This window comes from Sus scrofa, chromosome 3, assembly GCF_000003025.6.
Source record: "Sus scrofa isolate TJ Tabasco breed Duroc chromosome 3, Sscrofa11.1, whole genome shotgun sequence".
Taxonomy (NCBI): Eukaryota; Metazoa; Chordata; class Mammalia; order Artiodactyla; family Suidae; genus Sus; species Sus scrofa.
In genome coordinates, this window is record NC_010445.4 from 106,057,232 (window position 1) to 106,084,114 (window position 26,883).

General features: G+C 37.3%; 1 protein-coding gene across 1 annotated transcript; it reads left to right on the forward strand.

Annotated features, from left to right (window-relative positions):
- FAM98A (family with sequence similarity 98 member A) lies at positions 4,336 to 23,946 on the forward strand. The gene is made up of 8 exons (XM_003125249.5): positions 4,336 to 4,493; positions 7,301 to 7,449; positions 10,387 to 10,521; positions 14,074 to 14,258; positions 15,290 to 15,370; positions 16,191 to 16,307; positions 19,674 to 19,841; positions 19,926 to 23,946. Exons 1-8 carry the CDS (start codon positions 4,441 to 4,443, stop codon positions 20,598 to 20,600), a joined length of 1,563 nt encoding a protein of 520 aa, XP_003125297.1. The 5' UTR covers positions 4,336 to 4,440; the 3' UTR covers positions 20,601 to 23,946.

A 26,883-nucleotide genomic window follows, 5' to 3' on the forward strand; every position in this document is an offset into this window, starting at 1 on the left:
AAAAGCCATCTCTACAACTTTAAAGTGCAAGGTGAAGCAGGCAGCAAATGCTGATGTAAAAGCTGCAGCAAGTTATCTAGAAGATCTATGTAAGATAATACATGAAGGTCGCTGCCATAAACAACTCTTCTTCTATAGAGAGGAAACAAACTTCTTTTGGAAGAAGATGCCATCTAGAACTTTTATAGCTAAAGAGAAGTCAACGCTTGTCTTTAAAACTTCAAAGCACAGGCTGACTCTCTTGTTTGGTGGCAAAGATAGCTGGTTATTTCAAGATGAAGCCAAGCTTATTTACCATTATAAAAATCCTAGGGCCCTTAAATATTTTGCTAAATCTCTGTGTTCTGTCAATGGAACCACAAAGCCCACACTACAAAATACATTTGTTTACAAAGTGGTTTACTGAATATTTTAAGCCCACTGTTGAGACCTACTACTCAGAAAAAAAAAGGAGTTCCCATCGTGGCGCAGTGGTTAACGAATCCGACTAGGAACCATGAGGTTGCGGGTTCGGTCCCTGCCCTTGCTCAGTGGGTTAACGATCAGGTGTTGCCATGAGCTGTGGTGTAGTCTGCAGACGCGGCTCGGATCCCACGTTGCTGTGGCTCTGGCGTAGGCTGGCGGCTACGGCTCCGATTCGACCCCTAGCCTGGGAACCTCCATATGCTGCGAGAGCGGCCCAAGAATTAGCAAAAAAGACAAAAAAGACAAAAAAAAAGAAAAAAAAATTTCTTCTTTCAAAACATTACTGAAGATCATCAATGAACCTGGTAACCCGAGAGCTCTGATGGAGATGTACAATGAGATGAATGTTGTTTTGTTTTCATGCTTGCAAACACAACATTCATTCTGCAGCCCATAGATCAAGAAGTAATTTCAACTTTCAAGTTTTGTTAATGAAGAAATATATTTAATAAAGCTTTAGCTACTTTAGCTAGTGATTCGTCTGATGGACCTTGGTTAAACAGTGAAAACCTTCTGGAAAGAACTCACCCTTGTAGATGCAATGAAGAACATTTGGAATTCATGGTAAGAGGTCAAAATATCAACATGAATAGGAGTTAGGAAAAAAATTGATTACAACCCTCATGGATGACTTCAAGTGGTTCAAGACTTCAGATTGCGGATGTGGTAGAAATAGTAAGAGAACTAGAATATAAGTTAATAACAAGTGAAGCTCAAAGATGCTGAATTGCTACAATTTCAAGATAAAACTTTAGCAGGTGAGGAATTGCTTCTTATGGATAAGCAATGTTTTCTTGAGATGGAATCTACTCCTGGTAAAGACGCTATGAAGACTGTTAAAGTGACATCAGAGGATTCAGAATATTACATAAACTTAGTTGATAGAACAGGGTTTGAAAGGATTGACTCTAGTTTTAAAAGAAGTTGTAAGGTGCTATTAAACAGCATTGCATGCTACAGAGAAATCATTTGTGAAAGGAAGATTCAATTGATGTGGCAAACTTTGTTGTTGTCAGCTTTCAAGAAATTGCCACTGGCACCCCATCTTTCAGCAACCACCACTGATCAGTTAGCAACCATGAACATCAAGGCAGGACACTCCACCAGCAAGAAAACTATGACTCTCTGAATGCTGAGATGATGGTTAGCATTTTTTAGCAATAAAGTATTTTGAAGTTAAGGTATGTACTTTTTTTTTAGACATAATGCTATTGCACGCTTAACAGACTACAGTATAACGTAAGTATAACTTTTATATGTACTGGGAAACCATAAAATTCATATGACTCTCTTTATTGGAATATCCACTTTATTGCCATGGTCTGGAACCAAACTTGCAACCTCTCTAAGGCATGCCCATAAGAGTATTTGAGAACCTATAAGATTAATTCTACATGATAATATTTAACGGGGGAAAGTACTGTTTTCACAATGCAAAATGAAAAGGACTTTATTTAGTATCATATACAAACTTAATTTCATGACCAACATGAGCAAATCTTTGGTCTTTCTTATTTTCTCTTTGTTGGAGTGAGTCTTTAAAAGGCAAATTCATTAACACTGGAAAGTGCTATTTTTTTTTTCAGAATCTTTCAATTAAGGAAAAATTATTTTAGGTGCCTATTTAATCAAAACTTTTAGAAAATATTCTATGACAAATGACAAATCTCACATTCAAGTTTTACCTACTTATTTGCCATTATAAAAGTTACACTTTATGAATTTTAGAAGTAACATTCCTAAGACTCACGAATGCAAGACATTTTAACTACTATATAATTAAAAACTTCACCTGATAATCTTTAAGGTTATGACATAAAAGATGCTCCTCTTAAAACAAAAATCAATTTTTCCATTTCAGTTTTCACCTTTTCATTTTTTTCACAACTATAAAATATGTTTTTACTCTTTACAAGAATATTTGGAAAGGCTGGACTAAGTCTTGATTATTCATTATTGCTAGTTGAATACCTTCTACACAGAAAACTCATCTATTAAAGATACCTGATGGATATTAGACAACTCTAAGTGTTAGAAAATTCTTTCTTATATTGTACCGAGGCAAAAACCAGGGCTCCCAGATTAGAGTTATTTTCATGTAATTGTTTGAATGAGGTCTTCAGATATTCACAAACAAATAATTTGAAAATAAAAATGCAAGAGATTTCTAGTAAATCCTTAGAAATGATGACAATATTACTTTTAAAATCATTGTTTTTATTTCAGTAAAATCCATTATAGAATTATTTTAAATATTTTTTTAAATACTTTGCATTGGCTGCCCTCCATTTAATGTAACTATTTGCATTAGATAGAGAATAATAATAAATTTAGGGGAGTTTTTACTTGTTCACTCACTAATAGTATGTGTTAGAACTTACCTTGAAAAGTGAGTCAAGAATGAAAACTTTTTTCCCAACTTGATTTTGCACAATTACTTTTTGTTTAGCACCTTCAATAACCCTATAAGAATAACTATTGTTTTTATTTTAAGGTATTTATATACAGGATATACAAGCATACATGATTTGTTTATCCAACTAGCTACATCTTCCTATTTTTTCACATCCTGCTTATAAATCCTTATTTGACTAGTCAAATAAGAATAAATATGAATTTAGAGATATCTCAGTTTCAAAAGCCAGGTCTTACCATTTTTGATAGACAAGCCAACTAAGCCTTAGTGTCCTCACCTGCAAAATGGGAGTAATACTTACACAGCCTTATGATGATTGCATAAAATAACACCGATCAAGGAAATAATACAATTCAAACACACAGTAGATACATAATAAATGTTAATTCCTTCCCTCATTCCAGATGGTGCAAAATAAGGAATTTTAAAGGTACTATGAAGAATAAGGAGCATTTATCCATTAGATACCAAAATATTTGAGAACTACAAAATAAAATTTACTGATAGCAGTGTGAAAACTCTTTAATGCCTACACAGTGCACAATTATGCCCATTTATAGTTAAATGTAATTTTCTAAATATGCCATCACTTCGAAAACAATTTTTCTCATTTTTTTCAATAAATTCTAAGTACATACCCAACCAGTAACTGCCAAGAAACCACAGCCCATCGTGATGCGAGTGTCACACCATGCCAAAAAATGCCAAATCGATAACGGTACAACAAAAAGTTTATTTACCCTTTAAACTGCGTGGGTTTAAATATATTCCATCCTATTTGATATTGACACACAGCGAAGGCCCCCCTCTTACCTCCCTCCCCCACCCCTTTAAAATAAAGATTCTTAGTGTCTGGGAAGGGCTTAAGAAGTCTGGTAGAGAACGGCAAAGGAACGGAATGAATCAACTTTCTGAATACATCCGTGTCAAGGGAAAGTTTACTCCTTAACTCCGAAATACAGCTACTGCAGCCACCAGGAACTCCGACGGCATGTTATCTGCCATTCTCGGCACTTGTCCCGTCTCTAGCCCTGTTCTAAGGAATTAGAGCGAACGAACTTCTCCCTCTCTACGGCCCACAGGTAAGGCTGGTCACCCACTCAGGCGACTGGGATCCAGACAGTCAGTTTCACAGCAAACGCCCACCCAACTCTATGGACCCCCACCCTCCCCCGCCCGAGGATCCTTCCCCGCCCGCCTCGCCCCAAGCTTCGCACATGCGCACACCCAATTAGGAAAAATTAGAGCGCCCCCGGCCCTCGCCAGGTCCCCACGCCCAGCTGCCACGCAGCCAGTCCTCCTGCCCTTCTTGGGGCCGTCGGCTTCACTATTCAGTAATACGCATGTGCGTGTAGTGTCGCCTGACCATCTTTCAGGCGGCCGGGGCGGGCCGGCAGGCGGGACCAAGTTTCTTACGCACGCTCCGGACATGCGCAGTGCATGGACTGAGGCGCCAGCTGTCGATTTGGAAGTTCCGGGGAAGCAGCGCATGCGCGAGTGTACGCGTTGCCGGCGAAGAGGGGAGCCTGACGACTCGGAAATTTGAATACCACAGTAGCATGGAGTGTGACCTCTTGGAGTCTGACATCTTGGAGTCGTTGGAAGATCTAGGGTAAGACTGCCAGGGCACGGGTCTCCCAAACCCCACACTGTCGCCCACCGGCCCGAAAACTCCTTCTCCACCTCAGTCAGCGACACCTGCCTCTCCACGCCTCACCCCGTGGCTCCTGGCTGTCGCCTCCCTATACCTCCAGGACCCCAATGCCACGTCCACTGCCTGCTCTGCTGGGTCGGGGCCCTCCGGCTGCGACGCCCCTAGGCCTGCCCTGTGCTCGGTGCAGCCAAGTTTCCCGCAGCGTTTGTCAGTCATGCGTGTCATTGTCTGGGCTCTGGTTCACGCCACCCCCCTCCCCAGCTTCTCTCCGTGCTCCCCATCCTTCTGCCCTACCCCCTCACTCTGGAGGTTGCCAAAGTTGATTCTCTGTTTTCCTACTTGTCCTCCAAACTTCCTGCTTCTGTCTTGAGCCCCTGCTCCTACCCCACCCCACTTCGCTCAGAAAATCTCCTTTGCCCAGTCATGTCTGCATGCACCCAGGCTTCCCTAAGGCACATGTCTGCGCTGCATCCGTTCTGCCAGCCAGCTCACTTATACACCTAACCTGTCACCACCTTCATGGGAACCACTCGCTGTTTCCCTTGACTCTGACACACCTTCACTGAGCCGCCATTAGCTCTTAGTCTTAGGGGCATCCTCACCCACCAAGTCCCAGCGTATTTGTTGTGCATTTTTGTCTCCCCCTGACAGTTAACCCAGCCATAATTCATCAGTATCTGGAAGCTGGAAATAAGGCTGCTTATCTCACTGGGTCACCCAGATCAGTGTACTCTCTTAAAACTTGAGAACTTAGAATTTCTTGGGCTAAATGCTGTCCAGAAACAAATTGTATAATTAAATATTTGCCCACAGTACAGCTTAAAAAAAAAAAATACGGATTTAGAAAACTATAAAAGTAACAAGTCTCTTATCAAAACCTTCCTCTAGGTTTTTCCATGCCATGGAAGCCTTTGGGGGAAAGCTTACTTTAGTATTAAAAGAACAAGGGTTCCCAAAGTCTGCCCATTTTTAGGAAAGGCAGTGGTTGTGCTTATCTTTTTCTGTCAATATGAATTACCATTGCTCTTTTCTTTGGAGCTTGCTCTGAATTTTCATGAATAAAGTCAGACTTTAGGCAGCTTATTTCTTTGATGAGAACCTAAGTAAAAGTCACAATCAGCAAAGTGGTGTCTTTTTGGTGAACCTCTTAGACTAAATTGTTAAATTTCACACATGAAGTATTCAGTAAACACTTTGGGTCTGTTGGCAATGTTGGTCTGAACACTTAAGGGTACAAAGTGAGGTGGAAGAAAAGTTCACACTGTGAGAATATGCCTTGAGAACTGAGGAGAGCCAGGAAGAAAGAAAACTGGGAAAGGAAACAAGTCCTAAGCTTCCTAGAAGTGACACTTAGTGTTGAAGGAGAAGTAGCATGAGAGGATGAAGGTAAACCCTACTTAAATGAAGTCCATCTGCAACAACTGATGATGGATGCCACTTCTTCCTATGATTGTTCTCTTACCCTTTGTTAATTGTGTTTTTCTTCTCTTGGGTACTGGAACAGTCATTGTAACTGTAATAACACTAATTAAATAAATAATTGGGATGGGTTGTAAGATAAACCGTGGGATTTTCTGAAAACTTGACTATAAATTTTAACCCGTAACGTGTTAGTTTGGTGGCATTCAGCCATCAAAAATTAGTCTTAATTGATTGATGTGTGCTTTTCAAGGATTTACTGGGAAATATTAGAAATAAATGACCATTTATTTCTCACCTGGTACACAGTAAGAATTCAGTAATTACTTGTGGGATAAATCAATAAAATTTAAGTATGTAACACAGTGAGACATTTGTAGGCCTAGTTTGTTTATTCCAGTTTCTAGCAATATGTGGTTTTGAATCTAGATGCCAGACTATATAGAATCTCACTTTTTGCGTAAGATTTCTTCTGTCCCATTAAAAATATAAACATATAATTATATTTTAAGAGGGTTGAATGTTACATTTCTCTAACATCTCTATACCTCTAAATATCAAGTTATCTTAAGTATATTGAATGTATCATGATTAGCGTTTTTATCAAGATTTCATTCATAAAAGATGAATATGTGTTTTAAAATTACTTTGAGAATGGCAGAATCTTTAATTCTAGCCATATTCTAGATTGGGGTTCATTGTTACTATTGTCTTTTGAGTGTTTGAATGTTTAATAATTTTTTAAAATGACCTTTGATTCACTTGCAAAGAATTAGGATTCATTTGCACCAGTTCACCTAAACATCAGCTCACCAGCAGTTAGTAAATTAATCTTGATATTAATTTACTAGTATATCTTACTCATCTTAATGTCATTAAATATAGAAAAAGGAAAACAAATGAATAATTGGGAAGTTTTTGCTTTTAAAGACAGTCATTAAAAACCTAATCAAATTAATTTCTGGTAAAACCTCTAGAAAAGATAACCCAAGTTTTATTTCTGAGATAGTAAACTATAGTATAATTTGTTATCACTTAGAAATCTAATTTTAGTGCTAATTCAGTTAAAGTAAGAAAGTAAACCTTTGTACAATAAGGGCTCTCAGTAAATGTACAGAGGTTGACGTAATTTAGTAGTACATATGATTCTATTCAATAGTCCCATATTTTGAAGGAATTAGCTTGTTTTTCTAATAGTTTACATTTGCAAGTTTAGAGATTGGTCATTGTAACTTATCTGTGTTAAATCATTGCTTAATTATAAAAATAAAATGTAAACATATTGTATCTGTAATATATTAGATATGATTTTATATTCTTCTGAAGTGTAATTTCTTACTCACCAGTTACAAGGGTCCATTGTTAGAAGATGGCGCTCTGTCTCAAGCAGTCTCTGCTGGAGCCAGTTCCCCTGAGTTTACCAAACTCTGTGCTTGGTTGGTGTCTGAATTAAGAGTGCTCTGTAAACTAGAGGAAAATGTTCAAGCAACCAACAGTAAGTAAACATTCAGTTTTAGGTGCTAAATATAAAAATAAAATTTGTACTGTCAGGTGAACATTATCAGTACTGCAGCTGAAATTTCGAGTTCTTTGTAAATGTAAAAAAAAATGTAAAGAAACCAACTCGTTTTTTTCCTCCATTGTTTTTAGCGATAAGGCGATTCTAAAGTTGAAAAATCAGAATGTAGTTATACAGCTATTAAAAATTTGTGCAAGGAGTTCCCGTCATGGGGCAGTGGTTAACAAATCCGACTAGGAACCATGAGGTTGCGGGTTCGATCCCTGCCCTTGCTCAGTGGGTTAACGATCCGATGTTGCCGTGAGCTGTGGTGTAGGTTGCAGACTCGGCTCAGATCCTGCGTTGCTGTGGCTCTGGCGTAGGCTGGCAGCTACAGCTCTGATTAGACCCCTAGCCTGGGAACTTCCATATGCCGTGGAAGCGGCCCAAGAAATGGCAAAAAAAGACCAAAAAAAAAAAAATTTGTGCAAGTTGGAAAAACCCTATTACTGGGATATAAAAAAGTAGAGATAAGTATATATGAACTTTACATTCTTGGAAATTTGTGAAATCTTAAATTGATGGCTAGAACTAGAAATTGGGATATTTTTCTCTTAGGACTACCAAATCCCAGAAATACACATAGCATGTAAAGTAAATGCTTTATAATTCTGTTATATATGGGAAGAAAGGATGCTTTATTAAGAAGCTTTCTGTATCATTAGGAATGTATCACTAAATGCACCACAACCAGATCCAGCACCAAACCAGATCCAGTCAGGTTTATGCTGTTGAAAGCTGTTTTATATTTGCCAATTTTGTTACTGCTTTAGCACTAGTTTTGATGCGACGAAAGAGACAAAAGCGTGGAACCTGATACTCCACCACCTGGTTCCCTCCTATCATAGGTAAACCCATAATAGCGAAAAATGCCCATCTGCTAACCTCCCTTTATGGAGAACTATACACATAGTCCCATTTTTTTTTTTTTACCCCCCACAGAATCCCATTTTGAAAAGCTAACTCAGAGTTCCTGTTGTGGCTCAGCGATAATGAACCCAGCTAGTGTCCTGGCCCTGCTCAGTAGGTTAAGGATCTGTCATTGCTGTGAGCTGTGGTAGGTCACAGATGCAGCTCATCTGGTGTTGCTGTGACTGTGATGTAGGCTGGCAGCTGCAGCTTCAGTTTGACCCCTAGCCCAGGAACTTCATTATGCCAAATGTGTGGCCCTAAAAACATTTTTTTTTTTTTTTTGTCTTTTCTAGGGCCATACCCACGGCATATGGAGGTTCCCAGGCTAGGGGTCTAATTGGAGCTGTAGCCACCGGCCTACACCAGAGCCACAGCAACGAGGGATCTGAGCCATGTCTGCAACGTACACCACAGGTCACAGCAGCAACGGATCCTTAACCCACTGAGTGAGGCCAGGGATCAAACCTGCAACCTCATGGTTCCTAGTCGGATTTATTAACTACTGAGCCATGACAGCAACTCCTTTTTTTTTCCTTTTTTTCTTTTTTTTAATTTAAAAAAGAAAAGCTAACTCTTGCATGTTTGGTATATTTAATGTGTATACATAGTTGCATCCATAATCTAATTGTTAAGGAGAGTATAAGGTAACAGTAATAACAGCAGCTTATACTTACATTGAGCACTAACCATGTTCTAAGTACTTTACAAGTGTTATCGCATTTAAACCTCTGAGCAGCCCTACCAGACAGCTTTTATTACTCTTTTATACATTAAGCAAGGAAGCACAGAGTACATTGCCTGAGGTCACAGAACCAGTAAGTGATGCAGCCAGGCTTCAATGCCCAGCAGTCAAGTTTGGGAGCCAGTGCTCTTAACACCACCTCTTGACCTAATATTTCTAAGATCGTAGATGCATTTGAAAACACCACCTGTAGTAGATGGTAATTATTTATAACTTGAATCCCCTTTTTTCAAGTGAAAATTATCTTATAGGAGTCAATATAAAACAGGTAAAAGTGTGGCTTTTTAGATAAAGTTGAGAGGGAGTACTTTGAGCCCAACTCTCTCCTCCCCAGCTGCCTCTAACATAACTGGAGTTCAGAGAACACAGCTTGCAAAACATTGATAATGTATTCTCATTTTACAGATGAGAAAATGTACTTAAATCAAGTGACTGTCTGAAAGTTTGTTAGTAAAGTATTATAGCTCTGTGATATTGGATAGAGCACCAATAGGAAGGAAGAAAGGGCATTGCTCGTCCTTGGTTCACTCCGTGAACGCTATCGTTGACATGTTCTGGGAATACAGAAATACAGATCAGTTCACCATCTTTACATGTACTCTAACTGGGAATTTTAGGCACAACTGTAGCAACTGGAGATTAGTACAGTACTTAAATACTTCACTTTATGGTTCACAAAGAAAATCAGGCCTTAGGGAAGGTTTCATCAAGGAGCAAGACCACTGGCTTTGATGGATAGGTGGTGTTTGATAAAGGAGGAGAGAGTAGAGGGCCTATCAATCACAGGGAGTAACTGAAGTGAAGGCACAAAAATAGAAATAAGACTGGCCGTTCTTGGGACAGTGAGACCAGCCTGCACAAATAGAGGGAATGTTTGTGGAGGTTGAAGGTAACTACTGCATACATGTAGTAGGAACTACTACCTAACAATATACTAAGACAAAGCAGAGAGCCAATGAAGAATCTTTAAAGCCAACCAGAGCAAATTAGATTGGATGAGGTAGAAATTAGGAACCCATTAAAGATCTTCAAATAAGACAATAACTTAATGAAAACTGTTTAAGAAAGCAAATTGGCAGTAGTGTGAGAAAGGGTGAATTAGAAGAGAAAGGAACTTGTGTTAGGAAAATCCTATTAAAAATTTCAATTTATGCATAAATATTATGCTAATGGAAAAAACAGTAATTTTTATTAAGTAAGATTATTCTAATTCTTAAAAGGCCCAAGTGAAGCTGAAGAATTCCAACTTGAGGTGAGTGGCCTACTAGGGGAGATGAACTGTCCATATCTTTCACTGACATCTGGGGATGTGACCAAGCGCCTTCTCGTTCAGAAGAACTGCCTCCTTTTGCTCAGTAAGTTCATGGCTACTAGAATGTAGCTCTTATTTTCTATTTATGTTTTCCATGATTAATAAACAGGTTAAAAGAAAACTGTTAAATTCCTAACTTAGAAGCTAATGATGGGTTGGTGCACTGGTAGCAGTGTTGTTTTTTAATTGCTACTCTTTTATTGTTTAAATTGGGTGTGGTGCTCAGCCTGCTGTGCTTCACCAAAGGTGACTAGCAGTAGCACTGGAGCGTTGTCCAAATGTGTGATTATCACACCTTAGTGTTCTAAACTAGAAGCACATTTTAAAAATAACTGGGAAGATACAGGGGAACAATGAAGATTCTTTTTTTAAGTAATTTCTTTGAGGACAATAATCATTCATTAGGCGCAATAAATGGTACGTGTAATTATTTATTTTGTCTTAGAGATATTGCTTTGTGGCCAGGTAATTGGGGATTTTGGTTTTGTTTGCAAATATGTCAAATTACATTGTAGACATTTCTGGAATATTATTTGGATTGTTCCTATACTTAGTGATCATTCCAGGAAATAAATTTTTATGAGAAGTTCTTTCCTTCTTAATACACTAACAAATATTTCTCTCTTCACCCTGAAAAACAGTAAGTAGACTCAGATTTAATTGCTTTATATAAACTCTCCAATAAATACGACCAATAGTCTTAAACTCTGAATTTTTGTAGCATTCTGAGACACATTTAGATTAAGCTTTGGGTAGTTGAATATTATACTTCTTATTATGACAAACACAGTTCAGAGGATATTTTAAATGTTTGCTTTTTTGCAATTGAACTATGGCTTTTGAAAAATGATGCAACTCCAATTTTGAAGGTTCAGTTAAAAAAAAAAAAATCTTGTTCACAGCCATTATACTTGGGAACTAAGGTATTCCAAAATCACCGTCTTAACTTCCCATTTGTCAAATGATTGTTACTGGATGGGTGTAGGGGCAGGGGATAGGTACACAATGTTAGGTATTGCTTTAGATGCTAATATTGTTGCATTACAGTTCTTACGCATGTGTTCATTATTCTTCAAATTGTATAATTTTAGTAACTGGCTCAGCCATGGTATTATCACTGAATCTTTCTTTGTAGCACTGCTTATCCTTACCAATACCTGATATTTGGCACTTAGAATATGTTATCTTACATAGGAAGACAAAAGCTGTGTGGAAAGCTTAGTAATGACCCTGAATAGAAAATTCTTCCAAAGAGCTCAGAGTTTGGTCTTTTTAGTGCTGATACTCATAAAAACCACTTGGGATATATATATTTACATTTTCATAAAATGCCTTTGCCTCTTTCATATTTCTTAAGCAGATTGCTCTGAATATTGTTATTTTGGCTTCAGGGTCGTTATTAGAGACTGTATTTTTAAGCACTTCAGGAATATACAACTATTTGCTTCTCAACTAAATGACTAAATGAACTAAAGGTTACTCTGCTCTTGAAATTCTTCATGCATACATACCCACTGCTCCCTTCCTCCTCTTTATCTTTGCTCTGCTGTTTCCCCGTTCTAAAATATTCCCCTCAGTTTGTATCCTCTCTCATGCTAGTATCCATTTATGTACATGTACTCATTCTCTATTCACTCTGTATAAGTATTTCTCATCTATCCAAGTATTAGTTGTCACATCTTGATGCTGTAATTTTACTTAACTTCTTCCAGCACCCTTACCTTACTGATTTGAATCTTTTAAAACATGATGTTCTTGAGGTGGGAAGAAATAAACCAAGCTCTTTAGAGTTGTTAATAAAACAGAATAGTCTCTTCTCTAATAGTCTGTAGTGGCTGAAAAACTCTTTTAAGTGTCAGGTTAAGAACTGTTTTGGCTGTGCATTGGCCTTTCTGGTTGTCAGGTTATTTCCCTTAGGTATAAGAAGTCGGTTATTGTTTTATACATGTATTCTTTATTCCTAACTAGATTGTCAGTAGAGATAATCGTTTTTGTTTGTTGTGTATTATATCTCCAGTGCCTTTGCTGGTACTTTGAACACATCAGCTACAGTGAATGTTTTTTGATGGTAATCGTGTTGGTGAACTAATTTTGTGAATGCCTGAGCTATGTTGTCCCAAATTTAGAGACTGATTTATTAAATCATATATGATTTTCTAGAACAAGGGTTGGCAAACTTTTTCTTAAAGGGCCAGATAGTACATATTTTCAGCTTTGTGGGCCATAAGGCCTTTGTCATATTGACTTAACTCTGCTGCTGTAGCATGTAAACAGCCATTTACATCATATGTAAATGAATCTGACTGTAGCAGTGTTCCAATAAAACCATATTTGCAAAAACAGTTGATTATTTTCATGACAGTGGGGTTTTGCTCTTTTGATCTTTTAACTCATATGGTTTGCAATATGGAACACATTAAGATTTTATCAAATCCATTTAGAATGACCTTTCCAGAAACTTAGCTGTGTTTATTCTAGAACAGGAGTTGGCAGCTTTTCAGAAATGATCTGCCAGAATTATGACCCCTGTACTTCTCACATTACACCTTGGGTGTAGGAAATGAGATATTCAAGCTGATTATTCTTTTATACTTATAATAGGACTTAAGAGCCCAGAAAATGTCTTTTTCCAAAACTATCTTCCTAATATTGTCAGAAAGTTCTCACTTTGTCACATACCCTGAAATCCTGAGATCCAAATGATTATTAAACATCTTTTATAAAAATTTAAATGTCCTTGGGAAGGTCAAGCGAATAAGATTTAATGTTTATACCTTCAACTGAATTACCTGAAACAGATTTCAGCCCTCATCATACCTGGCTGAAATCAGCACACAAGGGAATGATATTGATACCAAAGGACTCTGCCAAGAAATGATTACAAAGTTTGGCGGTTTTTAATTTTTCCAGGGAAGGGGGAGGGTGTGAGAATGAGGAAAGTAGGAGAAAGGGGAATACTGAAAAGAATATAGGTGGAAGAGGGTTTTCATGAACAGGCAGAGGGTGACCTTAGGCTACTGGATACCATTAAAAAGGAATATGAATTTAGTGTCTTCCATCTTCTCTTGTACCTGAAGCTTTGACTACTTAAAAATGTTGTTATTTCACTCCAATCTTAAACAGATAACCTCAGTATTGGAAGGTAAGAGGCAGGATAGTTATATCACTGGTGCATATCAGTTGTGAGACGTAAAAAAAGAAAAATGACAACCTTTTTAACTGTTGCTAAAAATTAGCCACCTGCCACCTTTTGTAAATTCATTAACAGATGCCAACCCCTGTTCTGGAAGCTCCTTAATAGTGAAATACAAGAATCCAGATTTTTAGATGTAATCTACCTTGATCCTTTGGTTTCAAAGAAGAATTGCTTGCTTTTAAATCAAGCTTTAAACATATATTGGTGAAATACTGAATTACAGAATCAGTTTATATGTTATGTCATTTGCAGATAAAAATGGTATTCCTTTCTTGTTTCTAATCCATTCTTGCAGCTTTAAAAGTTACATATCATTAGGTCTATAGAGTTGTGACTCCAGACTTATGACTATTAATTATAGCTGTATCTCATTTTGAAATCTTATTTTGTTTACTTCAGCATACCTCATCTCAGAACTAGAAGCTGCCAGAATGCTCTGTGTGAATACTCCTCCAAAAAAAGCTCAAGAAGGAGGCGGTAGTGAGGTCTTTCAAGAGTTGAAAGGCATATGTATTGCTCTAGGAATGTCCAAACCTCCAGCCAATATAACTATGTTCCAATTCTTCAGCGGGATTGAAAAAAAAGTAAGACCTTTAGTACCAGATTGTAGTGTATTAAAGGCATAGTCCTACAGTTGTTTGAAATGAAGCAAGTTAATTTCTCTTAATGGGAACCTAATGTGCATATTATTAAGTGATTGTTACTAATGAGTTTTGGGTTTTAAATCCTAGATACCTTCAAAAGAAATTGGTATTTTCCTTTTTTTTTTTTTTTTTTTTTTTTTTTTTAGCATGTTAGCATGTTTCTTTTCCAAAAAAGGAGACTTTACAGTTTGATTTATAAACTGAAATAAACTAGATATAATGTAAAAAGAATTAGGACTTAAGTCCTATTAAAACTTACTTTGATGCAATTAAATTTAAGGTCTTTATCATTAAATGTTACCAACATTCTATTCTCCCCATTGACTGGACATAAAAGGATATTAATGTTTGGGATTTTAATCCAGTCACTTCAAGTCTTATATGTTTCAGTTGGCAAACTAGATATGTTGACTGCTAATGTTATCTATGATGTGAAAATAAGTCAGAATTACTTTTATACCACGTTAATCAACAGTTAAAAGATTTTTTACATAGTTGATTAGGAAAGAAATGTTAATAAAAAATTAATGAACAGGAGAGAATGAAATTTGTTATAGCAAAGTTATCCTCTACATGCATATCTGCTGGACTCTTAAGAATTGGTACATTTGCATTGTGGGGTGGATGGACGCCATGGTGCACAAATTTGGCTGAACTCTACAGGGGAGCAGCAGTGTATCCACAGTCCATATTTTTCTGTGTGTTCATTCATTCATTCAGCAAATACGCATTGAGTGCCCTCTGTTGTCAGGCACTATTCTAGGTGCAGTGAAGGACTCATGCTTCCATAGGCACGTGAGGAGTGGGTCAAGTGAGTGTCTTTATCGTGTGGGTCTTGTACATTTCAAACATCCTCCACCTTTGCCTTTGTCAGGAATCTTCTTTTGATGGCAGGATATGATGGGAATTGGGAAGATGAGGAGGATGTGTTTTTAGATTTGTTTATTCATTCATTTATGTTTTTGTGTCAGTTAAAGGAAACATTAGCAAAAGTTCCACCTAATCATGTGGGAAAGCCTTTATTGAAGAAGCCAATGGGACCGGCCCACTGGGTGAGTAGTAATCATCCTGAGTAAACTTTGTAAGGAACCACCTTCCTGTCTCAGGATATTTATGTTTGTGCTTTTGAAGTTACGTTTTCTAATATGTGGTTTCCTAGGTGGACATCCTTATAATCATTGTTGTGAATCTTAAGACTTATCCAACATAATTTTATTCTGTAAGATTAGAAGCACTTATTTCATGAATTGTAAATATTTCACACAGCTGATTAAAATAGATTAAAGTTCAGTATGATGCATGTTTCTAATTGCCAAATGGGTTGCCTTCAAGCCAAAAATTTCACTGGGCTGAGCGTCACACAGTGAACTCTGGGAAAGCTAAATGAGAATTTCATATTTTACATATGCTTTATTACAGGGGTTTTTTTAGGGTCACACCTGTGGCATATGGAAGTTCCCAGGCTAGAAGTCGAATCAGAGCTGCAGCTGCTGGCCTACACCACAGCCACATAATGCCAGATCTGAGCCTCATCTGTGACCTATCCCACAGCTCATGGCAATGCCAGATCCTTAACCCACTGAGCAAGGCCAGGGATCAAATCTGCATCCTCATGGATACTAGTCAGGTTTGTTTCCACTGAGCCACAATGGGAACTCTCTGCTTTATTATATTTTGAGATGACATTATTATGCCTATCATTTCATTAATTTATAACTTTTATTACCCTGTTTATTAAATAACCTGATTGATTTTGTGCTGAGTGCTGGGGATTCACTTATGAATGAAACAGATACCATTCTGTTTCTGCCCTTTTGCAATAGAGGGTCAAGCAGATTTAAAGTGTAACTGGTCTTTTTAATTTTGTTTCAGGAAAAGATAGAAGCAATTAACCAAGCCATAGCCAATGAATATGAAGTTCGGAGAAAGCTGCTAATAAAACGTTTGGATGTCACTGTCCAGTCTTTTGGCTGGTCTGACAGAGCTAAGGTACACATTAAATCATTTAAAAGAGTGAAGTGTTTATAGACATGACCCTTAAACTTTCCTAGCACAGTTTAGGTACACTGGAGACTCTAAGAGAAATACATAGGAGATACACAAATTAATTTTTCTTTAGTGAGTTACTGAGTAGCAGTTACTTCAGCCATTCAGCAAAAATGAAAGCATTTATTTTTCAATTTCTTAATGTTTTTCAACAAATCTATATGTTGTAAACCCTACTGGCAGTACGCATTTGTGAGAGAAAAGGAAATAGTATATGAAAATTACTAAAAATTATTTTGAAACCATTTGTTTACTATACTTTAAGCTAACAATATAATTTGCTAATAAAATACGTTAACTAAATATAAGGAAAACTGGATTTAGGAGGACCGGACATTGTGATCCTTTTATAGAGAATTGGAGAATCTGGTAAAACTTTATTTCAACTTACACGAGCTAATCCAAGTAAAGATCTTGGTCATTCAACAGATACTTGTTAAATATCTACTATATTATCAGTAGGTGGTAATTAATTGGCACAGTTGATTAATTTGACCTTATATTCCTGAAATTGAACCCATTCTTGAATTTTGTGGAGATTGGTCCAAATATGTTAGTATTATTGGATGTTCCCTTACTAGTGTTTTTTTTGTTTTGTTTTGGTTTGGGGTTTTTTTTGCTTTTTAGGGTTGCATGTGGAGGTTCCCAGGCTAGGGGTCGAATCATCGTTGCTACAGCTTCCAACCTATACCACAGCCACAGCAATGCAAATCCAAGCCGAGTCTGCAGCCTACACCATAGCTCACAGCAGTGCCAGGCCAGGGATCTAAATGGCATCCTCATGGATCCTAGTTGGGTTCGTTAACCACTGAGCCATGAAGGGAACTCCAGTGCATTCATTTTTGAAAGTAGATTTCTCTGAGTTGAGAAACTGTTTTTATTTAGTTCTCCAATTATCTTCGTGGTATGTTAGTTTCACGTAAAATCTTTAAACCATGGCACAGTCCTATTTAGCTGCTAAATTGATGGGGTAGGTATTTATTGTGTTACACTATTTTAGTGTTGAAAGAAGTCTGAGAGATCATCTTAACTTGCTTCATTTTGCAGCTGAAAAAATGGAGACCTAAGTAAATGGAAGGTTTTGACTAAGATCTCACAGTGAGTCAATAGTCACACAGGAAATAAATTGTTCTCCTTTGGGACTACTGTTGAGGAAATACCAGTCCTTTCTTAAATTATCTTTGATAAAAACGATCATTTCACTCTTATATAGTACATATACTTCAAAACAAAAACCTGCAGCTCTCAGCTAGAAGAGCATGTAGTGATTGATGGATGTGCAGTGACTCCAGACATTAACACTGTGGTTCTGGTTTTGACACTGCAGTTAATGGACTTTACTTCTAGGGTCCTAATGCACTGTGTCTGAGCTTAGGTTTACTCTCCTCATTTTTGACATCTTCAAAATTGCCATGTTCATCTAGGTAATTTTTAAGTTCCTTTGGAACTATAATAAACAATGAATCTACAAAATACATAAATATATTAGAGATGAGAAGGAAGGGCTATAAAAGTTAACTTGTACAAATGTATTTTTTTGTTTCATTTAGTGAAATTTATGTAGTGATATGTTACTTTAAAACTTTGTTTCAAATCACTTTTTTTAGGGCCCTACCTGGGACATAAGGAAGTTCCCAGAATAGGGGTTGAATCAGAGCTGCAGGTACTGGCCTACACCACAGCCACAGCAACTCGGGATCCGAGCCACGTCTGTGACCTATATACACCAGAGCTCATGGCAACACCGGATCCCTAACCCACTGAGCGAGGCCAGGGATTAAATCTACATCCTCATAGGTACTAGTTGGGTTCATTACCACTGAGCCACAACAGGAACACCCTATAAATTTTTTTGATATGTACAACGTGAACTTTTGTTTCATGTAATTAAATTTATGTATTTATAACACTTTTAAGTTGCATTTTAAATCAGTTTTATTTGAAACATATATAAAACTATTTTCTCAAATGAGTTTGTTTCTATTCACCAAACATTGATTGAAACTTACTATAGGTACAGTAGTGACTACAAGAAAAAGAAATATAAGACTTTGAAGAAATATTCCCTAGATAAGCTATGGAATATCAGTCTCTTTAGTCTTTTAATTACTAAAGAAAAATTTTAAAAATAAAAAGTTGCAGTTCTCTTGTGCAAAATGTTAAGTATCAGCATTGTCACTACAGTGTGGGTTCAGTCTCTGGCCAGGGGAACTTCCACATGCTGTGGCCAAAAAAAGAAAAAAATGTCACTGGGGTTCTCTAGTGACCCAGCAGTTAAGGGTCTAGCGTTGTCACTGCTACAGCGTGGGTTTAATTGCTGGCCCAGGAACTTCTGCATGCCACAGGTGTGGCAAAAAAAAAAAAAAAAAGTTAATGGCCATCTCATTGTCTTAACCACAATGGCTATTTTCTTTTTTAGTATTATGTTCCATACTTTGTCCACATGTATAATTATAGTAAACATACCTTTTTACATCTCTTTTCACGTAATATAAACATTTACCATCAATATTTGAGTACCTGCCTATAACTGACAGACTAAGCAACTTTTTTTGTCCTTGTGCTATTTTCCTGTGTACTTAGTTGTAGCTGTTTCTTCCAGAATTTAAAAAGAAATTATTGTTGCTTCCCCAAATTTAGGTTACTTTGATTTACATTTTATTTATCCTTGTCTGGAGAACATGTTTTGTATTTGTTAGAACTTTATTTTCTCTTGTGTGAACTTCCTCTTTAAATCCTTTGTTCATTAATCTTTTGTGGTCTTAGGTTACAAGTGCATTAAATGTACTTCTACTAAATGTTTAATTAGACTTTTCTGTATATTTTATTTATAATAAAGGAAAGTATTATATGGGGGATCACTTCTACAAGAAATGTGTATCCATAATTAGTTCATATTAGTCACAGGTAACATTTTTAAATCATAGTAAGCAGATGGGAAAATTTTAAAAAGCAGAATTGTTGAAATGGGTTTCCATTCATATAAATAGATAAAATTAAGATGTTTGTTCTGAGACCACATGGCAAGGGGAACCTTTTTAGCCCCACAGTCCTTAAAGGGAAACCCCTCTATCCCTGTATTCCCCCTCCCTGCCCCGTCATTCCTTGCTGTATCTGCAAGTCTGACAGCCGTACTCTTAAGATTGTTCTTCACTAGATAGGAGCAATGGTGAGTATGTAAACTTTCTCTCTTATCTGGAGTCTAGTAAATATTATTAGATATTTTGGAAATCTTTAACTCATTTAATATCAATGTTTCTGTTTCATCTTGAAAATTGACATTTGTCTTTGAACACTTCCTTTCAACAGAGTCAGACTGAAAAATTAGCAAAGGTTTACCAGCCAAAACGCTCAGTCTTATCTCCTAAAAGTACTATTGCTGTTGCCCATCTTTTGGCCGCAAGACAAGACTTGTCAAAGATTTTAAGGACAAGCAGTGGCTCTATAAGAGAAAAGACTGCCTGTGCCATCAACAAGGTGATGAGAATACCTTTTATTTTCTTTCATACACATTTATTTCTGTTTATAAAATAATTTAACATACCTTTTCTTGTCCCATAGGTATTGATGGGCAGGGTTCCTGACAGAGGAGGTAGACCCAACGAAATTGAACCTCCACCCCCAGAGATGCCACCATGGCAGAAAAGGCAAGATGGCCCCCAGCAGCAAGCAGGAGGCCGAGGAGGAGGGAGAGGTGGTTACGAACATTCCTCGTATGGAGGACGAGGAGGTCATGAACAAGGAGGAGGGAGAGGTGGACGTGGTGGCGGTGGCTACGACCATGGTGGCCGAGGGGGAGGAAGAGGAAATAAGCATCAAGGAGGCTGGACAGATGGAGGGAGTGGAGGAGGAGGTGGCTACCAAGATGGTGGTTACCGAGATTCGGGTTTCCAGCCAGGTGGCTATCATGGTGGCCACAGTGGTGGCTATCAAGGCGGTGGTTATGGTGGCTTCCAAACATCGACATATACGGGAAGTGGATACCAGGGTGGTGGATATCAGCAGGACAATAGATACCAGGACAGTGGGCACCATGGTGGTGATCGAGGCAGTGGTCGAGGAGGGAGAGGTGGTCGTGGAGGCCGAGGTGGACGTGGTGCAGGCCAGGGAGGAGGTTGGGGAGGAAGAGGGAGCCAGAATTATCACCAAGGGGGACAGTTTGAACAGCACTTCCAGCATGGAGGTTACCAGTATAATCATTCTGGATTTGGACAGGGAAGACATTATACTAGTTGAGGCTACACACCTTACATTTTGCTAGAGCTCAAGTAATAGAAACTTAGTTTCAGAATCCTGAATCCAGCATGGATTTTGAATTAATGTGACACCAGAGGTGGCAGGCAGATTCCTGCTTGGCATAAGCATTTGTAGGTCTTCATTCAATACTGTTCTTTTTTTTTTTTTTTTTTTTCCCCTTAATGGACTTACATAATGCTTGTTTATTTGAGAAATACATACAGTACTCTCCTTTGTATGAAGAATTTCTTAACAGGTAATTATAATTGCCTTTAATTGACCAGTAGACTAATTCCACAGCCAGAACATGCATACTTTTGTGAAGCAATTACTTGAATAAGTAGTTTTCATGGTTTTCAATATGCGATTTTAAAAAATGAGGATTCTCCTAGATTTTTTTAGATTAACAACTAGGAAACCGTCCTCATTATTAACAATCCATTTATATGTGTTTTCCTTAAAGTATTCTAATGCCTATTTTCCAAGCACAGTTCTGCCCTGATTGGCTTTTTATTCAAAGAGGTTATGCAACATTTGCTTCATAATAGAACTTTTAGATCAGTTCCTATTAAATGAGCTCTTCTGCAGACAGCACAGTCAGTAGCCTTATCCTTTCAGTGGAATACTGTACCATATGCTCAACTCTGAAAACCTTGAACACGGCTAAAATCCGTCAAGATTATAAGAGCAAACTAAGTTGTGAACCTATAGTACATGTAGGCATTTAGTTTAAGTAGAGCAATTCAAACTGACCTGCATCCATTCAAAACAAGTTCCTCCTTCACCTTATTTTTACTTGAAATCTGCTAGAAGAAACAGCAATCCGAAATTTGTTTTATGCACGAGTTAATACCACTGGCTCAGCAAATACAAGTTAATTTGCTTTGGGCAGGAGACTTTTTGTAATGGAAGAAATGCACTACCAAGTTAAGAGGACAGATTTTGCTTAGAGCAGGAGGCCCTTTATTATTGCTGCAGAACAAAAGCCTGGCTGAGTTGATGTTTGACACTCTTCTTTACTGAAATCTACATGACACTTGTTGCTGGGTTTTTGTACACGTAAATATTGTCAAGCTGTGAAAGAAAATGGCTGGAGGTGTGCTTTGTGTGAAAGGTGAGCAATAAAAGTGTATGTTCTCTCTTTGGTTGGAGTTTTATTTTAGCCACTTTTTTAAACTGAATTATTCTGAATGCTTATTTCAAGCTTATGAACTAAGGCCTTTGTATCCCAAAGATTCTGAAGTGTTGCCTTGAAACATAATTTTTGATGAGTGAGAATCCTTACCCTAAAACCTTAAGTAAATTGAAAAATAGCTTTATCTGGATTTACCTTTTTTACTACAGTGTTATAGCTGGACAATTTCGGAACTCGTCTCTGGCCACTAGGTGTAGCTGTTGCTACACAGTGTGTTAGGCAAAGATCCATTAATAGGCCTGAACTTTTAGGTGTTTTTGTTTGTTTCTCTTAAGAGTGAGAGACATTTTTTTTTTAAAGGAAGTTCATTGAAAATACAAATATTGTTTGTGGAGTTCCTGTCGTGGCTCAGTGAAGTGAATCTGACTAGCATCCATGAGGACGCAGGTTCAATCTCTGGATTTGCTCAGTAGGTTAAGGATCCAGTGTTGCCATGAGCTATGGTGTAAGTGCAGACGTGACTCGGATCCCATGTTGCTGTGGCATAGGCCAGCAGCTACAGTTCCAATTTGGCCCCTAGCCTGGGAACCTCCATATGCTGCAGGTGCAGCCCTAAAAAGATCAACAACGACGACCACAACAAAATATATATGTTTGCAAAAAATCGTACTTCCTTTTCCTGCTGAATTGGGCTTTTTAGAGTAAGGAATCAACTTATGACTTATCGTTAAAAATATTCCATTTGCTAAACCAGCTATAATGGAAAAAAATAAAAATCATTACGTTAAAAAAAATACTCCATTTGCTGTTGAGATAAGCACATTCTTTTGATAGTTGAAATCGTTTTTAAAAGCCTCAATCATTTTGTTATTTTTAGCTGTTCATTAGATTTTTCAACTAGCATTTACCATCCTAAAATGTTCAAACTTAAAAGATAATATACTTTTATTTTTTATGAAAGATTTTAAGTTCTGCCTTGAAAGTTTTGTGTTCTCTTTTTTTTTGCTTATTACTATGTATAAGTTTCATATTAGAAGTAAAATTGTTAAGGATTCCTATCTAAAAATGATATCTTAGAATGTATTAACACATACCTTAGTATTTGCTTTAATCTGTTTTCTAGCCTCAGACTCTACAATATACTTAATATGTTTTTCTTTTGACAAACAATTTTGACTTATTTTTGTGGGTAATAGGTTAATTTTCGTATATGAGCATATAAGAAAACATGAAACATCTCTCCACCGTGGCTCTAAAATTTACATGTTTTTTCCTGCTTCAAACTAAAAATTTTTTTCACATTATAAACCCATAAGAGAATTGTCTTTTAGTTTCTGTTCTTTGACATTTATTAAGTTTTCCAGAAAGAGGATATTGCAAACCACCAGTTAGTTTTGTTATTTTAAAATAAAGGTACGTTGTATAGAGTGTTGAATCTGTATACATTCTTAATCTTTATTTGTAGAAAAGATGACTTACTGGAGTAGGGAATGTGGGAATTTCTTGGAAAAATAAAAATTTTAGGGAATGTTTAACATGAAATCAAAATATTGTCTCTTAAAAGGATACTCAGACAGCACCTTTTGTTAGTGCTTTGTTTCTTCCTCTGTCAGAACTAGAACAGGATGTCAACATTCTCTATGAAAATTATCAAAGGTATGCTTGCCACTATCATTTTCATTTCTTGCTCTCTATCTAGATTTAAACTGAGCTAGTATCTGTTGGGACTCAAGGTGGGCCACACAAACATATGTCACAATGGCATATTGATTATCTTGAATTAAAGTTACTTAAGACATAGCCAATGCTAGAGGGACACTGGCCCTCCTTCCTGTCTCACTGAAAGCAAGAATTAAGTCTCATGTGAAAGATGCACTCCTGGCATCTGGAGACAGAAGAACATACACCCTTACTGCCAGAGGTAGGGAATTTGGGTCGAGAAGCTGGTATAAACAAACTTTGTTACTTTTTTTTATTATTATTATCACTCAATGAATTTTATTACATTTATAGTTGTACAATGATCAACTATCTCAAACCCAAACTCTGATATAGATATTTTGCAAATAAAGTGCCCAAAGCCAAAACTTTGTCCTCTTCCTCACAAATTTTTTTTTCCTTTTGTCTAAAAAATATAAAAGCTGCCTGCTTTGGCTAGGTTTCATTTCTGTGAGACTTAAGTGTGCACAAATTAAAATTTATTTTTCTCCAGTTAATCTGTCTCATGTCAGTTTTATTATTAGTCCAGCCACAAGAATTCAAGAGGGGTTGAGGTAGAAATTTCTCTCTCTTCAGCACATCCAGCTGGAATGTAGTTAAATTTGTGCTGAGGAAGAGCATCTGAAATAATTTCTATATAGACTTGACCCTTGAACAGTGTGCGGGTTAGGGTTGCTGACCCTCAATGCCGTTGTCTCTTGGTATCCATGGAGGGTTGGTTCTAGGACCGATTTAGGTTGACCTAACATTAAAAATACATTCCTCACAGGGTATCTAATGTTACACAAAACTTTTTCCCTCACTAACATGATTCTAGTCACTAGAAATGCTGTGTATTGTTCAGTGCTGCATTTCCATGTTTGTATGTTAGTGTATTCTTAGGGTTCCGATCACTGATTAAAGCAGGTATACATGTTAGTATTTAAACTCACTCATTCACCTGAGTGCCTTTAGTCACCTGCAAAATGATGTTGGTAAAGATGTTCGCATAAACATAACTGTTGACATGAGAACTTCCATTGTAAAACATTCAGTTCCTGCTAAGTATAAATGAAAAAAGCCTGGGGTGGAAATAGAAAAATAAAATTTAACATGTCCCCTAGGAATGTGAGGGAAAACCTTGGGGAATAGTCTATGAGGATGACCTGTATTTATTAAATTATGTTATACTTTCCTCAAGAAGAGAAGCCTGCAGTTCAGTAAACACCTGAGTGTCTACTCTATGCCAGGCACTATGTTGAGCATTTGAAGTACAGAGATAGGTTAGAAAGTCCCTGCCTTGGAAAATGATCAGTGGCAGAGCCAGAAACAGATCATTGTAGCAATAGGATAATAAAAACTGAACACTATAACAGGGTTACCAGCCTAGCACGGTCTTCAGCATTGCTCACATGAGGTAGAAATTGGCAGGGGATGTTGGAAAGATTGCAGGAGCCAGGTAATAGAGGGCTCCACATACTTTCCTAAGTAACTTGGAACTAATTTATATTTTTTAGTATGCTAAGGCTTGTAGCATGGTCAGCTTTGGATTCTGTATGAATCACTGGCTAAAAAGTAGAGAATAGATTTAAGGAGGGGGCAAAGATTGGAATCAAAAGCTTAGAACTTAAACTCACGTAGTATAACAGGGATAGAGAAAGGACAAATTCAGGAAGTATTTAGGAGGTTAAATTATAGGAATTATTGGTTAGAGTAAGAATAAGTGTGTGTGTGTGTCTGTGACCAGAGGACAATACCACTAATTCTAATCAGAATATAAGAAGGAGTAAAGGTATATGCGGGGGGTGGGGAGGGGGAGGTGGGAGTGATTTCAATCTGAAACTCAAGAAAATGCCTAGAGGTAGAGATTTGAGAAAGATCAGCATCCAGTGATTTTTGAATTGGACCATTCAATCGAATGATTCTGTATTAGATCACCCAAAGAGGGGGGAAAAACATTGGACCAAGGAAGGCATCCTGGGTAATAATCATTTAAGAGGTGATGGAACAAGGTCACAGAAGTAAAAGGAAACCGGAGCAGTTGGCATCCTCTTCATCAAGAGCAATGTGGTAACTACTGATACCCATGTTTCCCACATAAGGAGAGTGAAGCCCAGGGTGGATGAGTAGTTGGCCCATATCCATGTAGCTGGTAAGCAGGGGAGCTGGAATGAAACCCAGGCAGTCTTGCTGGAGAGCCCTGTAACCAACGATTCCATCTGCTACAGAGCCAAGGCTTAAAAATATCCATTACATCTTAGCTTTTCAAGGGCACTTTAGAATAAATACTGAAGCCAGTTTCCTAGAGTTTGAAGGAAGAATGAGAGGCAAAACTAACTTTAGACTAGTTCTGGAAGCTTCACTGAGAAGGGAAGGACAGAGTAAAATACTATAAAAACCTAGTGGGGTGAAATGTATTTTGAAAGGTTACAAAAGGCAAAGGAAGTTTTCAAGAACTGAATATCTTTGGAAACTCAAAAGTGTCAACTACAAAATTCTTTAGGAATTGAAAGTAAACCTTCACTGTGTCTTAATGGTATTTTTTATGAGGCGTTTAACAAGATTTATCCAGTTTTCTTTTAGAAAGGTATAAATCCTTAGAGCAGATAGGTTAACCCCTATTTATACATAACTTCCAGAACTTACCAAGGCCTTAAAACCTTCTGTAATGTCTCCTAAGAAGTACGTGCTTCAGAGTCCTTTCTCTCAACAGAGACCAGTTATGTGGTATGGAAGACCATTCACAAGTCAACTACGCTAATGTGAAACGCAGAAAAACTAATTCTAACTAATCCCCAATTTTCAGAAATTAATGAAAAAAAAATTGAATGAAATAAGCAGAAAGTAAACCCTACCCTAAAGGGATAAACAAGGGCTATTTTGTAATCTTATTTATAATGACGATGACTTGTAACAGTTTAAAATCTTGTAGGGCTGCTATCAATTAACCTCTTACCTGGTTATTAAAGTGCTTGCTAGAAGAAGAAAAGTGATGGAAAGTCTCCCTTAGAGGCACTTGCTCTTTGACAAACTTGGGCAATGAAATGTATACCTGTATTAAAATTCAAAAGCAATGAGTTGTTGCAAAAAATATTTACCTAACGATTTATTTAGATTTATTTAGAGCACCTGGAGGTAGGAGATCTGCATTCAGAACTCTGGTGCACTAGTTCTGTGACCTTGAGAAAGTTATTTAACCTAGCCAAACCATAATCTTCCAGTTTGGAAAGATCTGGATAGCAATTCCCACTTGCTTTGAAAAGCTGTGTGGATTAAGAGTGATAATCTGTATAAAGTGCCTCCCACAGTGTATGGGACATAATATACACTCAAAGTTTAGTTATTATCAATACCGAGGTAGTTACTACTCAGGAACATCTTAAACAGAACCTGACGGAGAATATTTTCCCTTCCTGGCGCAAGTTTGGAACAAATGTTAGAAAGACGTGC

Excerpts from the sequence above, each read along its gene's own strand:
- FAM98A (XM_003125249.5), top strand. The coding sequence starts at position 4,441 with ATGGAGTGTGACCTCTTGGAGTCTGACATCTTGGAGTCGTTGGAAGAT. Across the intron at positions 4,494-7,300 it reads GAGTCGTTGGAAGATCTAGG|TTACAAGGGTCCATTGTTAG; the intron begins GTAAGACTGCCA and ends CTTACTCACCAG. Across the intron at positions 19,842-19,925 it reads CTGCCTGTGCCATCAACAAG|GTATTGATGGGCAGGGTTCC; the intron begins GTGATGAGAATA and ends CTTGTCCCATAG.